This window comes from Macrosteles quadrilineatus, unplaced genomic scaffold (genome assembly GCF_028750875.1).
Source record: "Macrosteles quadrilineatus isolate MER2022 unplaced genomic scaffold, UCM_ALF_1.0 Scaffold_3__2_contigs__length_128488019, whole genome shotgun sequence".
Lineage (NCBI taxonomy): Eukaryota > Metazoa > Arthropoda > Insecta > Hemiptera > Cicadellidae > Macrosteles > Macrosteles quadrilineatus.
In genome coordinates, this window is record NW_026542596.1 from 108,530,132 (window position 1) to 108,544,906 (window position 14,775).

At 34.3% G+C, this 14,775-nt stretch overlaps 1 protein-coding gene across 3 annotated transcripts; it reads left to right on the forward strand.

Annotated features, from left to right (window-relative positions):
* Positions 1-1,128: 1,128 nt before the first annotated feature.
* On the forward strand, positions 1,129-14,164 carry LOC128990450 (prolyl 4-hydroxylase subunit alpha-2-like). 3 transcript variants are annotated; one of them, XM_054412816.1, is made up of 10 exons: positions 1,129-1,489; positions 3,930-4,075; positions 6,046-6,201; positions 8,028-8,234; positions 8,871-9,022; positions 9,721-9,969; positions 10,843-11,052; positions 11,566-11,610; positions 12,085-12,250; positions 14,018-14,164. In XM_054412816.1, exons 1-10 carry the CDS (start codon positions 1,299-1,301, stop codon positions 14,047-14,049), a joined length of 1,554 nt encoding a protein of 517 aa, XP_054268791.1. In that variant the 5' UTR covers positions 1,129-1,298; the 3' UTR covers positions 14,050-14,164. The 3 variants fall into 3 exon arrangements, with proteins under 3 accessions (XP_054268791.1, XP_054268792.1, XP_054268793.1); XM_054412817.1 differs by having other exon boundaries at positions 9,733-9,969; XM_054412818.1 differs by lacking the exon at positions 6,046-6,201.
* Positions 14,165-14,775: the final 611 nt, after the last annotated feature.

Sequence of the window (14,775 nt, forward strand, 5' to 3'; positions counted from 1 at the left end):
AACTAGTTTTGTATCCTTATGAAATATTGAGTATATGTCTTATGAGCATGCTGATTTTGAGAATGAACCCTTCCAGGGCTAAATTAAATGAAGGGCTGGAGCTTAATTATTTTTTGCCAAAAAAAAACAAAAAAAAAACTATAGTAATTGTGTTTTGTATTTGTTTCACTTGAAATAATTCATGGATCATAAAAAGATTTTCCTTAGGGCTGATCTAATTTTTGTAAAAAAGTTATGTAGAAAATAAAATTTGATTTGAAGGATATATCCGTCTTTGCCCAACAAAAAACATAAGGTGGATGGATATATCCGTCTGCAGCCCTCAGTGATAATCACAAAATATGAACACTGCCAATAATCTTGAGTATTCTTGTGGGCAGCAGACGGAGACGGATATATCCGTCAACCTTAGGCTATTCCATCCCTTGTTTTATTATAAGAAAAATAAAAGTTGGCGGCCATATTGGAAAAATGGCGGCTAAAATATTTTTTTCGACTTGACTAAAATTTTTAAAATAAAAATCCAAGGCACTTACCATAACTTATTTTGATATCTCGTATAGTTTTCGAATAAAACATTTGGCACACTTATATCAATCGCCCTGTATTTTGTAGCTAGGATAAAACTTGGTTATCTATTCCCCATATATGAGTTCATACATTTCAATATATACCCATGGAACTCCAGATAATATCGAAACAACTTTGTTAAAAGGAAAATTATCTTACTAAAAATCTATTTAAGTTTGTTGGCTAAGAAAATACTGTTGCTCCCTGATGGTTTGGAACTGGACCCACTTGTTTTTGATGATTTGGTTTAATTGCTTGGCTAAGAAACAGCTGATCTTTGCCAGTAACAAAGATTTACAAGGTAATGAAGTGTGGGGAACTTCATTCAATTTACGTATTTCACTTGTCCGTATTAGAGTTAAAATACACAGCAGGAACTTTTGAACTTCTGTCACCATGTAATTATAAAGAGAGTGTTTAACTTGTGTGTGTCATTGAGTTTTAACACATGTGGAATATTAAACCATTCAATACATTTTGTTTGCTCAGATGGTGAAATAACACAGTTGTTGAGTCCTGTAAATTATTACCAAACTCCCTCCCTACCTTTAATGACATATCTAATGATATGACGGTTTTATCTTCAAATATCGATAACAGTTAAATTTGTTTGTGATTTATCTAAATGTACACTACATTTATTTGACCAATATACTTTTTTATTGTGTAGCATTTAGGGAAGATAATCTAAGAGACATTAGGTATTTTAATCGTAGCAAAGTGGGGAAATGATCAATTTAGATTTATTTGTGCGTAGAATTCTAGTTGGAATTTTCGTATTGTGTACAACTGCACAGGCCCAAAGACATTTTCTATCTATAGAAGACCTTGAAGAATTTTACGACCTGGAAGAAAAACTTGTGAAAACATTTACCACCTATTTAGAAGAACAAAAACAGATTCTGCAAGCTGTTAGCCAGTAAGTTCAGAGTTTTAAGATGTACCGATCTGAGTTCATTTGAGTATTATTTAGTCTAATTATCAATATAGGAAATTATGTAACACTTTGGTTATATTTCAGGTTTTAAGTGTGGGAATCAATTTTTTAGACATTATCCTTAGAGTTACTTTAAAAATTGCATTTGTTTTGGTTTAACTAGTGGAATAGGGACAGTTTTATAGAGTATAAGACAGTGTGGGAACTCCATTCTCCAAGGGGTACGAGTTATACCCTTTTTGTCCTTATACCCCCATTGGCTCATAATTGATTTAACAGCTCAATTCTCCAAGGGGTATGAGATATATCACTTCTGTCCTTATACCCCCATTGGCTCATAATTGATTTAACAGCTCAATTCTCCAAGGGGTATGAGATATATCACTTCTGTCCTTATTCCACCCTTGACTCTTAATTGATTTAACAGCCCCATTCTCCAAGGGGTATGAGATATACCATTTTTGTCCTTATCCCCACATTGGCTCATAATTGATTTAACAGCCCCATTCTCCAAGGGGTATGAGATATGGGGAGCGAGCTGGCGTAGTGGCTAGAGCGCGGGACTTCGGTCCGTGAGGTCCCGGGTTCGATCCCCGCCAAGTCACCAATGGATTTTATCTAAGTGATAATGCCGCAACCCCTAGGTCTAGCCTGAAGTAATGTGAAAAACAATCCCAGGCTCGAGCCTAGCGTCCTAGGACAAAAAAAAGAAAAAAAAGGGGTATGAGATATACCATTTCTGTCCTTATCCCCACATTGGCTCATAATTGATTTAACAGCCCCATTCTCCAAGGGGTACGAGATATACCACTTCTGACCTTATTCCTCCATTGAAGCTTCTCGTTGATGTTTTCCTTTCATCATTAGGTCTTCTTTTATAATATCTGTAAATATATGTTTTCCCTGGACACTAAATTATAAATCTAGCTCACCAAAATAAAAGGGCAAACTGAATTATTAAAACTTAACACATTGAATTAAACCAACTACAAGTGAAGACATAGATCACACTATTTTTTTTATCAACACATTTAACTATTTAACCATATTTATCAATGAAGTATAACATTAAAAACAGATATGTGGCAAATATTAAATTGCTTTAAAGAATATCATATCTCGTAATTTCTTTTGTGATCTTTGAACTCTTCCCATTCTTCCGATATCTCTTTCAAGCAAGATTTCATCCACTCTTCTAGCATCCAACCATTTCACGTAACCAAACTATCCTCTAGCCTTGCCATTCTGATAAAAAAAATATTTTCAATCCCACCCATAGTTGTCCAATATTTATCTATTGGAAACACTAATCCTTTGCATTTGCTTTGAGGTTCTCAGAACACTGGTTCCAGCTGTGCTTGATTATTAGGCTTTTAATACAAAGCCACATAATCACATCTAAACTCATTCTGTCGTATCTTGTATACATATTCAGTTTTAGCGAATTTCCCTATAGGGAAGTAGCTATTACCGTAGTACTCATGATAAGACCTGGACCCGGGACCGATTTTTTTTTTTCGTTTTGAGGTCCCTAGAGGCCAAAAACACCATCCGTTCAAATTCATATATATATATATATGTGTGTCCGTTAGCGCGATAACTCGAGCAAGAATGATCCGATTTTGATGAAATTTGGTGCAAACGTGTAAACCTACGTTTATTCGAACAAGTTCGCGATCCAGCATGATCGGACCATGGGAACGGGGGTTTACAGGGGGTTTTATGGGGTAAAAATTTGTTTTTCCCATTTTTGACCCAAAAAACATAAAATTTAACAATTTCTTTCCAAACCATTTTGTAGAGCTTAAAAAAACAAATAATTTAGTATATTGAAGCGTTATAATGCGCCTAATGGTTACGGAGGAAATTCCAAAAAATTGTAAATTTAAAATTCCTATGTTATTCTTATGGAGAATAAGTAAACTGTTGTAGTTTGCTTGTTTATTAATTTTGCCCAAATTTGGAAAATGTTTTATTTCTTACTAACTATTAACATTTTACATAAAAAACACTTTTACCCTCCATGTTGCAGCAAACCTAAGTATGTTTTAAACTGATTCTATTTAAATAGGGAGTAAATGTGATATTTTTAAGGAGACATTTTAGTGTAAATCCATTCAGGGAAATGGAAATTCGCTTAGTCTGCAGGTTTGCTGCGGCGGGGGTATTTTAATATTACACAAAGTGTGTTCCTGCACAGCCGCCTTTCCGTGTCTTAGTATCTTAAGGTGAATCTTTATTTTTGAAAATTAATTTTTAGTCGAGTCCATTAACTGTTTCTACTGTGATGCTGGTAGTTAAACAGAAGTTAAACCATCACATGGTTAGCAACCCATTACTACAACTAGTTCAAAGAAAAATATAACAAACGTTATAAAAATCATTGTTAAGTAAAAGTAATCATGTTCACTCTCTAATTCAGACATTATGAAGAACAGCAGAAGCACCAGCCCAAGATCAACAATCCAGATGAATACCTGGGCAACCCTCTCAATGTTCATGCCTTGCTCAAGAGATTGGTGAATGACTGGCCCCTCACACTGGTGATGGTTGGTGGCGCTATTGCAGGTTACTTCATCTTAACAATAACATACTTATTAGGAAAGGTTTGATTTGAATTGCCTGAGAAGAGTCGCAGGACCGCCGGCCATCTTGGATTTTTTACCCATAACGGCATTGTTTATTAAGATGACAAGTTGCAAAATATCTCATTTTAAAGCTATTGAAACCACAGATGTGATTTGCTATCTACTTTTTTATTTTAATTGTTATTATTTTGTCAAACTATATAAATATATTGACTTGTAATTTTTTTCAACTTCTAAAACAAAAGTTTAAAAAATCCAACAAGCAATTCACACGGAAAATATATTTAAGAATCACATAAAAGTTTCTGCTCTGTAATCAAACCTACGGTACATGATTAATATGCTTCAACGTGAACGTGTTTGCTGATCGGCGCTAGGACAACCATTGTTTTTTAGCCTGGCATCTGACGGTCAACAACAATGTAAAATTAGTTGACTCTTGCCGACTCTTAAGGAGACCAAGGGCAGAATAAGCAGGTTTACCTTAAAAAATTTAGGCATCCCAACTTCATTCACTAAAGTACACAAAATAAAACACTGAATATTTTGAGGTCACTGGCCCCGTTCTGAACATTGAGAGTCACATTAGATTCTGAAAGTCAATTCACTGGTAAAGGAAGCAGTGTTGCCAACACAATTTGAGTTTACAAATGAATATTTACAAATAAATACAGTCATTGATTATTATTTACAAAAGAGTTCAAGCCTGCTTTAGGTATGGAAAGGGAAAGAAAATTGTAGATAAAAATCTCAGATAACAATTTCATTACCCTTTCCATACCTAAAGCAGGCTTGGACTCTTTTGTAAATAATAATCAATGACCGTATTTATTTGTAAATATTCATTTGTAAATTCAAATTGTCAATTATATAAATTATTTAAGATGAAGACCCTACTATGTGCGTATTTTAACCCAAATATGAGCGAAGGATGTGTGTAGAATGAGTGGCGCAATCTTAAAGTCTCGTCAGTGACTAAGCCCGACATGTTCTTTAGAAAAAGCTGTAAGTTAACAGACCTTAGTTGCCCATACAGCCAATGGCAACTAAGGGTCCTACAGTTTATAGTGGTATCCGAACCACATTTTTGCCTTGATATTGATAAGTGGGATGCCTACATTTGTTAAGGTAAGCCTGCTTTTCCTGTCATTTGTCTCCTTGATACTTTATTAGGAAAAATTAAGTTTCGAATTAGGAAATTAAATCTGATTTGATAAAATACTCACTGTATTAAGTATCGATATGATAGATTCATACAATGGATATCATCATTGATTATGTATATAACTAGATATTTTATTGCCATTTCAGAGTTTTAGCCAGTTATAAAATACAAATGAAAGAAGTGGAATTGAACTACCAATAGAGCTGATGTAATTCACTGTTTTTTTATGAATCTGCCAACTTTTTAATAAAGCCAAACTGTGAGGGCAATTTTTAGTTAGCCATTGTTTATGCTATCTTAACTACAGTAATACAAACTAAGGGGAAAGTAAAATTATAGATTAACGCACAATCTGTAATTCAGCTATGTTCTTTAAAAGCCGGGTTTACACGATGCAAGTAGGTGAGACAGTTGTCAGAAGACAACTGACTGGCATGGAATTATTGCTTCATGTAAACACTTCAGGCCAATCTTTGTCCTCACAACTGACCTGAAATTCAATTGTCTCCGGGAGTAGACTGAGGACAACTGCTGACCCTCGACAATCCCGCAATCACGTGATCACATTTGGCGAAGACAACTGACACACCAGCTGGCATCGTGTAAACCAGACTCAAAAGTAACAAATTGTCCACAGCTGGTCCAGGTATATGGAATATCTGCTCCATTCTATATATATAAATGGTTATAACAAATTAAACTAGTAAATAAAACTTCTTTACAGAAATTGTTGACATTTTAATATCAAAGGAACCTTAGTTAATCGCCATTTTATTTCATACCAGATGAAGAAGATGAACTGATTGATCTTCCCAACATTGACGACTATTACGCAGCTGTGCATAGTATTGCTCGTCTTCAGCAGGTTTACGGTTATTCTATTGAGGCATTAGTATATGGGTCACCTTTTCATGGCACTGACAATACATCTCTGCTGACAGGTGTGTAATCTTAATCAACAATGGATATTTGAAGAGCTACATGGTGCATATTTGGGAAATAGTTTGAGGTAGTTCTTCAAAGGTTGTATGACGGCTCTGATCTTTTTATTGGTCTTTGTTTAGTAGTCTTTGTTGTTGTAGCATGTGGAAGGGCTAATGTTATAATTTGCTTTGGATGGTGCATTGAACTCCTCATCCTATTATGAAACCTAAGACTGATGGGATTCATTTCCAGTTATAAAGAGTGTATTGATCGATGGTGACTAAATGTTTTTTTTTTAAATTTTATTTTTAATTTTCTAAGTAAAATTTACTTTTTCATACATTTAACAGTAAATATGGACTTAAGGTATCTTTATCGAAATCACTACATCCACTTTAAAACAAGTACATAGATACCGTAATTATTTTCCACGATAAATTGTCTCTGAGAAACCTGCACTGCTATCCCTTATAATTTGTTGATTTATTTGAACAAATATTTAACTCAGTCCTCATTTCCTTCCAAACTAAGGACTAAGGATGATTTCTTTTTTGAAGAATGTTGTGTCTTTCTTACCTGTTTTGGTAGTGTGTAGTGTGTTAAGCTTATTCTTCTCACAACATTGAGCATAAAAAGCTCTTCTCAGTTTAAGCCTTAGTTTCAAACTGCCCATTGGATTTGGACAAAATCAATACATTTTGTAGATATACATTTAAACTATTTGCATTTATACTAGTTTGTAATTTTTTTATACATTTAGACACATTTTTACAACTCTTAGTTTTGAAACTGAAGCCAAATTGAACATATAACTTTACATTGTTACAATAACACAGATTTTTGTGAGACATAATACAACTAAGATACCGTACAACTATAAAACAATCTAAGTTTTGGATTTTGGTTTTGACGAACAGGCTTACATTACAAACTTGATAATCTTATACATATTTGCCTCCAGGATTGATTAATTGACATAAAATGACGTTACTAACCTGTCGCCAATCAATCCTATATTTGTCGTTGTGCCGTGCGCGTCACTTTTATACATACATACTCAGCGCGTGAGCAATAACTTATTGGCCGAAGCGTATCAGCTGTCAACGGCAATAGAGGTAAAAACGACGAGGATACGTAAAATCTCTCTCGTTCGCCTTTTCCCCTCTTCTCGGACTTGACATCGCCGACCCAGAAACCTCGCTGAAAACTCAAAACTAAACATAAGTATTAGTATCTAAGTATTGCATAAATTATCAGGGAATCCCAATTCAATCATGCGATAGTTTAAGTTCAGTTAGGGGTTGCCGGGGAGAAATCAGGGGGCTTTAGGATGTAGGTTTTCTAACTTAAAATGTCGGTCTTCTCCTTAAGGAAGCCGACATCAGCTTGTCGAAACAAAATCTAAATTCACATGGTTCAAATTGTTCAATAATTAAACTTATGTCCTGTCAATTCGATTAATTCATTGCTAGATTGCCTTACTTCTATCAGTTTCCATTAATAATTAATGAACTAACACTGTAAAATGGAAACTGATAGAAGTAAAGCAATCTAGCAATGAATTAATCAAATTGACAAGGACATAAGTTTAATTATTGAACAATTTGAACCATGTGAATTTAGATTTTGTTTCGACAAGCTGATGTCGGCTTCCTTAACAACCTTGATGACTATAGCTTCGGGATTAAAACCCCATTTTCAAATCATCAGTAGTTAAATCGTCAAACATATCTTCTTGCACTTGCCGTTGTCAATAATTATAGGATTTATTTATTTATTTATTCATTTATGATTGATTTAGGACAGGTTATAACCTAATTTTATGTTGATATTATTGTTACAGTTGATGACTGTTTGGCAGTGGGTAAAGACTTGTTCAAGAATCATCACTATCATTTGGCCGTAGACTGGTTCAAGGAAGCGTTGGCTCAAGCAGCCAATAAGACCAAGGAGAAGAACGTGTTAGCAACCAAAGAGAGTGATTATGAAACTTTTGTACCTGAAATGGGACAGATTTATGAGTATACAGCTCTGGCTATTTGTTTTACAGGTATGCAGTTATAATAACACTAATAATGAGACTTTTCACATAGCATACATTAAAATCCAAGCGAATGCAGTCTTCAAGAAAATGGAAACAGCTGATGTTACCCTGGTACTAACGAAAATGATGGCATCACAGGAATAAAAAATGCACTCCATCGAGCATCTGTTTTGTGTCTCCAAAGATTCATAGACTTGCCCTGCAGCCTTAGTGTTACAGCAAAAGTGATGGACTGATGGAACCCTGTGTGGAGTCCATCCCCTATTGATCAAATTCTTTTCACCCTTGCCTTGTGTGTGTATTTGTCTCCTGTTAAATTAGACATACAAGTAACTTTATATTCATATTTTATATTAGCTAAGGCTTAAATTAAATTAAATTATCAGTTATCAATAATTGACATGGGGATGCCCCCTAGGTGCCTATTTTAACCCAAATATGTGTGAAGGATGATTATAGAAGGGTGTGAGATGATCTGTGTATAGTTCGGCCGCTTAGAAAGCGACCTGCGCGTTAATGCTAACCAATGCTGGAGGAGGTCGCTTTCTAAGCGGCCAAAAAGATCAGTTGTTTAGATAAACAGTCTTGAGGCGGTACTGTCAATTACAAATATTAACCTGGATGTATTTCATTATGTTTCAGGAGATGAAAAACTGGCAAGAAAGTATTTTAAAAAGTTGTACCACGAGTTTCCAGAATTCCGCCCAACCCAGGAGCTGATTAAAGATCATCTTCTGGCAATCAATGATACTTGTAAGAAACTGACTGATAACGAATCATTAAAGCCAATTGATGTAAGTTGTAAATACATGAATCCTACTGAATTTTATTTGAGATTAGCTGTGACTTATTCAAACTGCTGCATACAGAAATCAACTCGCCCACTTGATTAAGTTGTAGATACATGAATACGGAATTATTATTATAAGTTTAGATATATATATAGACTGGCTGGGTAGCTGAGTGGTTATAGTGCTCGCCTGGTAATCAAAAGGTCGCCGGTTCGATCCTGAGAAAAGTCAGTAGCTTTTTGATGGTTCGAAACTGGGCCCAGCTGTTCCTGATCATTGGGCTTTAAATAAATGATCCTGATATGACTAATGAAACTGCTGATCTTAGTCAGTAACAAAGCTACACAGGTCATCACACACCATTCTACACTCAAACTTCACTCATATTGGGTTGAAATACGCCCCTAGGTGGCGTCCCCATCTCAATGATTGATAATTGATATAGGCATAAATTTTTCCAATTATACTCTTCTAAAAAGTTTACACTCTATCAACCATTTTCTCTCCATAATCTCAAGACCTCTTCTACATTCTAAAAATTTATTTTTCTTCTTAATCTTTCTCTTAAAACTGCAATGATTTAACTATTCATAGCCGTAGGAGTACACTCTCTCCACATGACCAAAAGAATGAAACATTTGGATCAAACTCGATTCTTAGTCTAAAATTTAAATAATATATTCTGTAACTACTTCACACAGCATAGATTACAGCTGGCATGGGAAGAGGATGCACAGCTATCAAGCAACTATTCAAAACTGTGTCGAGCCAAGAGCTCTCCATCCAAAACTCTGAGGTGCCACTTGGGTGGTCAAGAAGATCCGCGTTGGCTCTTGAGACCTTTCAAGATAGAGTATCTTCACCTGAAACCAGACGTTTACTTGACATATGATGTCATTCATCAAACTGAGAGTGAATTTCTCATGCGAGAAATGATTGACGACAGTAAGGTGAGTCTCTAATTGGTTGTGTCAGATAAAAGCTAATAAAAAGTGTTATCGTGACCCCACATGCTTTAATTTTCACAAATGTTAAAAAATTGTAATTTTTCTGAAAACATTGATTGAGATTTTTTGTACAGCTTAAATCTTTAACTATTGGATACAGAAGAAGACATTCCATCTATATGGATCAGCTGTGGCCCGTTTTTTACTAAAAACTAATTTAATGTAGTTGTGTGAGCCAGTCACAGATTGCTCTAGTGTCTAAAACTCTAGTTTGTACCTTATTTTTTGTTACTGACATAGTTACTGGGTCATTACAGTTGCTATAGCTTATAATAAGTCATTCCATAAGTTTGACTTGGTAAAAACCATTGTGTAATCGGCAGAAATCAGTAATTTATATCCAGCGCAATCTGTAGGTGGCTCACATCAACTAAGACAAATTTGATTAAAAAGCTGGCGACCTTTAACATGGGGATGGAATGTCTAATAGTCAAAGCTTAAATAGAGAAATTTGAAATTCACTGAAGACCTAATACTTATTCAAACGCCCTACATTTAAAAACTGCAGTATTTTTTTAGTTGAAATGAGAGAGAATGGTTAAGTTTATAATATCAAGTTGTGAGAATCTATTTTTAGACTCTGTATTGCAAATTTATTGAGTCAATAGTGGTTAATTTTCTATTCCTTGATATTTCATTTTACTTGAGTTTTGTCTTGTTTAGATTTTGTACCTTTTTTTATTTTTATTTTTATACTATTGTTAGTTTCACCTACATTTATATTTATAATAATTTATTTTGTTGTTACTATTTATGTTATTATTTTCTTATTCATGGTTAATTAGGTAATTTAATTTTTATTTTTGATCCCTTAAGAAATCTGGGTACACAAACCTGATTGGACGAGTGCAGCAGTACTGGGGACCTCTCCCAGCGAATTCCTCAGTCAGTGAATCTCTTCTTCTCAGAGCAAACTGGATCGCTGCAGCTAACATGCACAACACACTAGAACAAACGTATCTGTCTGCATTCCCTCCTGGTGGTGAACTTTTGATTGATCGGGACATTTATTTGACTGAGACTGAGGTATGGTTTCCTTTCATTATGTCATCATTTGGGAAGTTGTCTGTCTGGCTGAACGGTTAAAATAGTGCTCGCCTAGCAATTAAAAAGGTTGCCAGATCGACCCTGAGAAAAGTCAGTAGCTTTTTGATGGTTCGAAACTGGACCCAGCTGTCTCTGATTATTGGATTGTAAACAAATGATCCTGGCTGACGAAACAGCTGATCTTAGTCAGTAAATAAACGTATATGAAAATATTAATAAAAAGTGGCAGAAGAGAGGAAACATTGTCATAGAATGCTGAATGTTGTAGAATGTCATGAGTTTGATTGTAGCTGAGATAAATTAAATTTGTGGGTGGTTTGGTATAAAGCCCAAGTATTACAGTTGCTATTAAAATTAGTCTCCAGTAATCTTTAATTTTTAAACCACCATTTTTCCAACCCATTCAGTCTCTTTAATTTTAATCAATTTAAGATTTGGTTATTTACTACTTATTTCCTTACCCACAATAACAGCAACATGGCGCATTTCCAGGATGAACCAGAAGATATTTCCAGACACGGATCCACTATGTTTTTTGTAAGTACATGTAAAAGTCTTAAATTATTCTATACAATATGCTCGTAAATAGCTTAACCATTTACATTTTATTTAAACCGAACCAAATACTTAATACAAGGTACTTTGGTATTATCCGGAGGCCACCCTTATACAGCGCTGCGGCAGTTTTGTTAGGTTGGGTTATCATAATTGTGTTTGTAGCACACTGCAAGCCACCAAGGCTCTGATAAAATTCTTTACTTGTAGTATAAAGAACAGATTGCAAATATTAAGATATCACCTCCAGCTCAACAGAAATTATTCCTACCCTTATTGAGTATAGTAATAACAAATAACAACCCATTACATAGTTTAGCTGCAAAAGTGTGAAATTATAGAACATTACAAGATCCCTGACGAAGCTGCTTAGCGACAAAATATAATTATTCTGCAATTTGGTAGAATAAGTTACTTGTGGTAGATAAACAATAATTTTGATGTGATGTAATGTAGCTACAACAGCCCCAGGCGGGGGGTTTGATGGCGTTTCCCTACCTGGGACTGGCCGTAGCCCCAGTGGCGGGGGCAGCTCTCACTTACCTAAATGTAGACGAAGAGGAAAACATATACGAAAATATGGTTTGGGGTTCTTGTCCTGTCATACAAGGACGTAAGACTAGTAAGTTTCTAAGTTCTAACAGTTGTTTTGAATATCTTACTTATCTATTTAGTTTTGTATAACCCTAGTCAAATAAACATGAAGATAAAAGAGTTGATGGAAAGACGTCCTTTGTTAGGTCACCTAAACAACTTTAAACAAGACATATTTTGCTCCTGCCGGGTTGGATGTATTGTTTAATATTATGATCAGGGGTGACTGTGGAGGGATAGATTCAATCCAATATCTTAGAAGTCCATCCTCAATCCAAAATCTTATTATATATTTGACACATGAAAAATATTAGGATGGATAAAACATTAGTAGATTTCTCATCCTTATGGAACAGTTGAAGACAATTTTATAGTTAGTTCTGTCCGGTGCACTGTAACAAGGCAAGGTGAGGCCTTGACTGTAGACGTCGTGTTTTGTTTTCAATTTGTTTCTACTTATTTAACTAATTTAAAACTTCTTTAACCAAATAAAACAATCTAATCAAAAACAATAACTCTAACTCGTCCCCTAGCTATAAACCAAACACTTCTTACGGGAGCACAATATGTAATGAAATGAAAATGTCTTTATTTAAGAGACAAAGTTAGGACTTGCAAGTCCTCTCTACCACTTAACCTCTGGCAGTGCAAGTACAAAATGCACATTTATTACACAACAAATTACCAAGCGTAATCAACTGAACCCATCAATTGCACAGTTTAATGTTGAGTTTAAAGATCTCAAATTACTCTTACATGTATTAAGGTCTATGTTTAATCACACAAAGTTCCTAAGGCTAGTTAGTTATCGTATTTGCTCAGAGTGAAAAGTTTTCGTTGTGTATATGACAATTATAACTCCTGTATTTATTAAATTTCATACTTTATTATTTAAATATTCTCAGCTCTGAACATGTGGTACCAACGTTCTTCCTAGAAAACGTTGTAAAGATTCAAAATTTGAATTGGTATACTTTGTCATACAAGTTTTTGGTATTCTTTATACTCATATTTATACTCATTATATACATTATACTCATATATATTGTAAATATTTTACCAACTGTTTAATATATTAAATAATTTATCCTGAAACTTTTTAGAATTTAACTACGTAAGCTCAGAATTCTACTTACGACTTGCAAAAAATAAAGTCTAATAATTTTGTTACTGACTTAAGCCTCATTTCACACACATCAGTCCAGTCACAGTTCCGTTACAGTCCAGTTGCAGTCCAGTTACAGTCCAGTCACAGTTGCATCCACAATTTCTCAGTCAATTGTCCGTCAAGTGGTTTCAGTCAGTCTTCCGTCTCTAAAATTCACAGTAATTTATAGTCAAAAATTTAAAGTTATAAACCTATATTCTATCAAATTATCATTGTCCATCTTGTTGATTGTTACAAACAGTACTAAAAATACAAACGCAACCATTTAAATAACAATAACACTATTTTCTAACCTCAAACAGTTCCGTCAGGCGTCCGAACAATCAAAAAGTATCGTTGGAAAGAAATCTGAAATTGACTGACGGATGCCAGCAGAGTGACTGACGGGACTGCAACGGATGAGTGTACATAGCGCAATAGAAAATCCATCAAAGAATATTTTTGTTAACTGTGACGTGCCTGAAGTGACTTTACTGTGACGTGCCGTAACTGATGTGTGTGAATCGACCTTTACACTAAAAGAAAAGATTCAGTTATTATTATATCTAAGTCAACATTTTTTTAAATCTATAATAAGTAAATTTTGTTACTGGTATGTTATAATTTGTATTACATTTTTGTTTGCAGCTCTAAACATGTGGTTTCAACGTTTTCGCTGAGGAAAATTTTTTAAAGTAAAATTATGTTTCAACAATAGTTTTGGGAAAAAAGGCTATTTCATGGTAAAAATAGTTTAATGTGTTTTTTTAAATCAACAAAAAATACAGCCCAAAGGCACCCAGCTTGTAAATAAATATGTATAGAAATTTCAAGTGTTGTTATTAAAGTGTAATAACCCTGTTATCTAATTTCATCAACTCTAAATTCAGTTATGGATTTAAAGTTAAATACTGGTAATTAATGCCCTCCATTGTCTATTAAAAAACTGTTATCTTAATTCTTTCCACTGAAGTGTCAAAGAGATTTCACATCTCTTTTCTGTTCTAAAAAGAGAAATTGCTCAGCAATAATCTGAACTTTCATCACTCTATGTGCCAAAGAATGGAAGGGTTTCCAATCCACTGAATTGAAAGAAGAAGCTTTGGCCTGGTTTATTGAGATAAAATAGGCTTTTAGAGTACTTTATTCCTTTTTCCCAGCAAATGTTCTAACACTGTATTGCATTATTACATTGTCTAAATACTTTTGGACTATTATTTTTTTCATATACTATAATACAGTTTTGACGTAATAATCTTTAAATTATGTTCATCTTTGATTACTTGTTTCACTATTTTTGAACAATTGACAATGTCAATTTGAAATCAAGACAACAAAGTTATTGTAAAAGAGAAACAAATATCCCCTCACAATAATAAATGCACAGTGTAAATTTTTTGAATGGG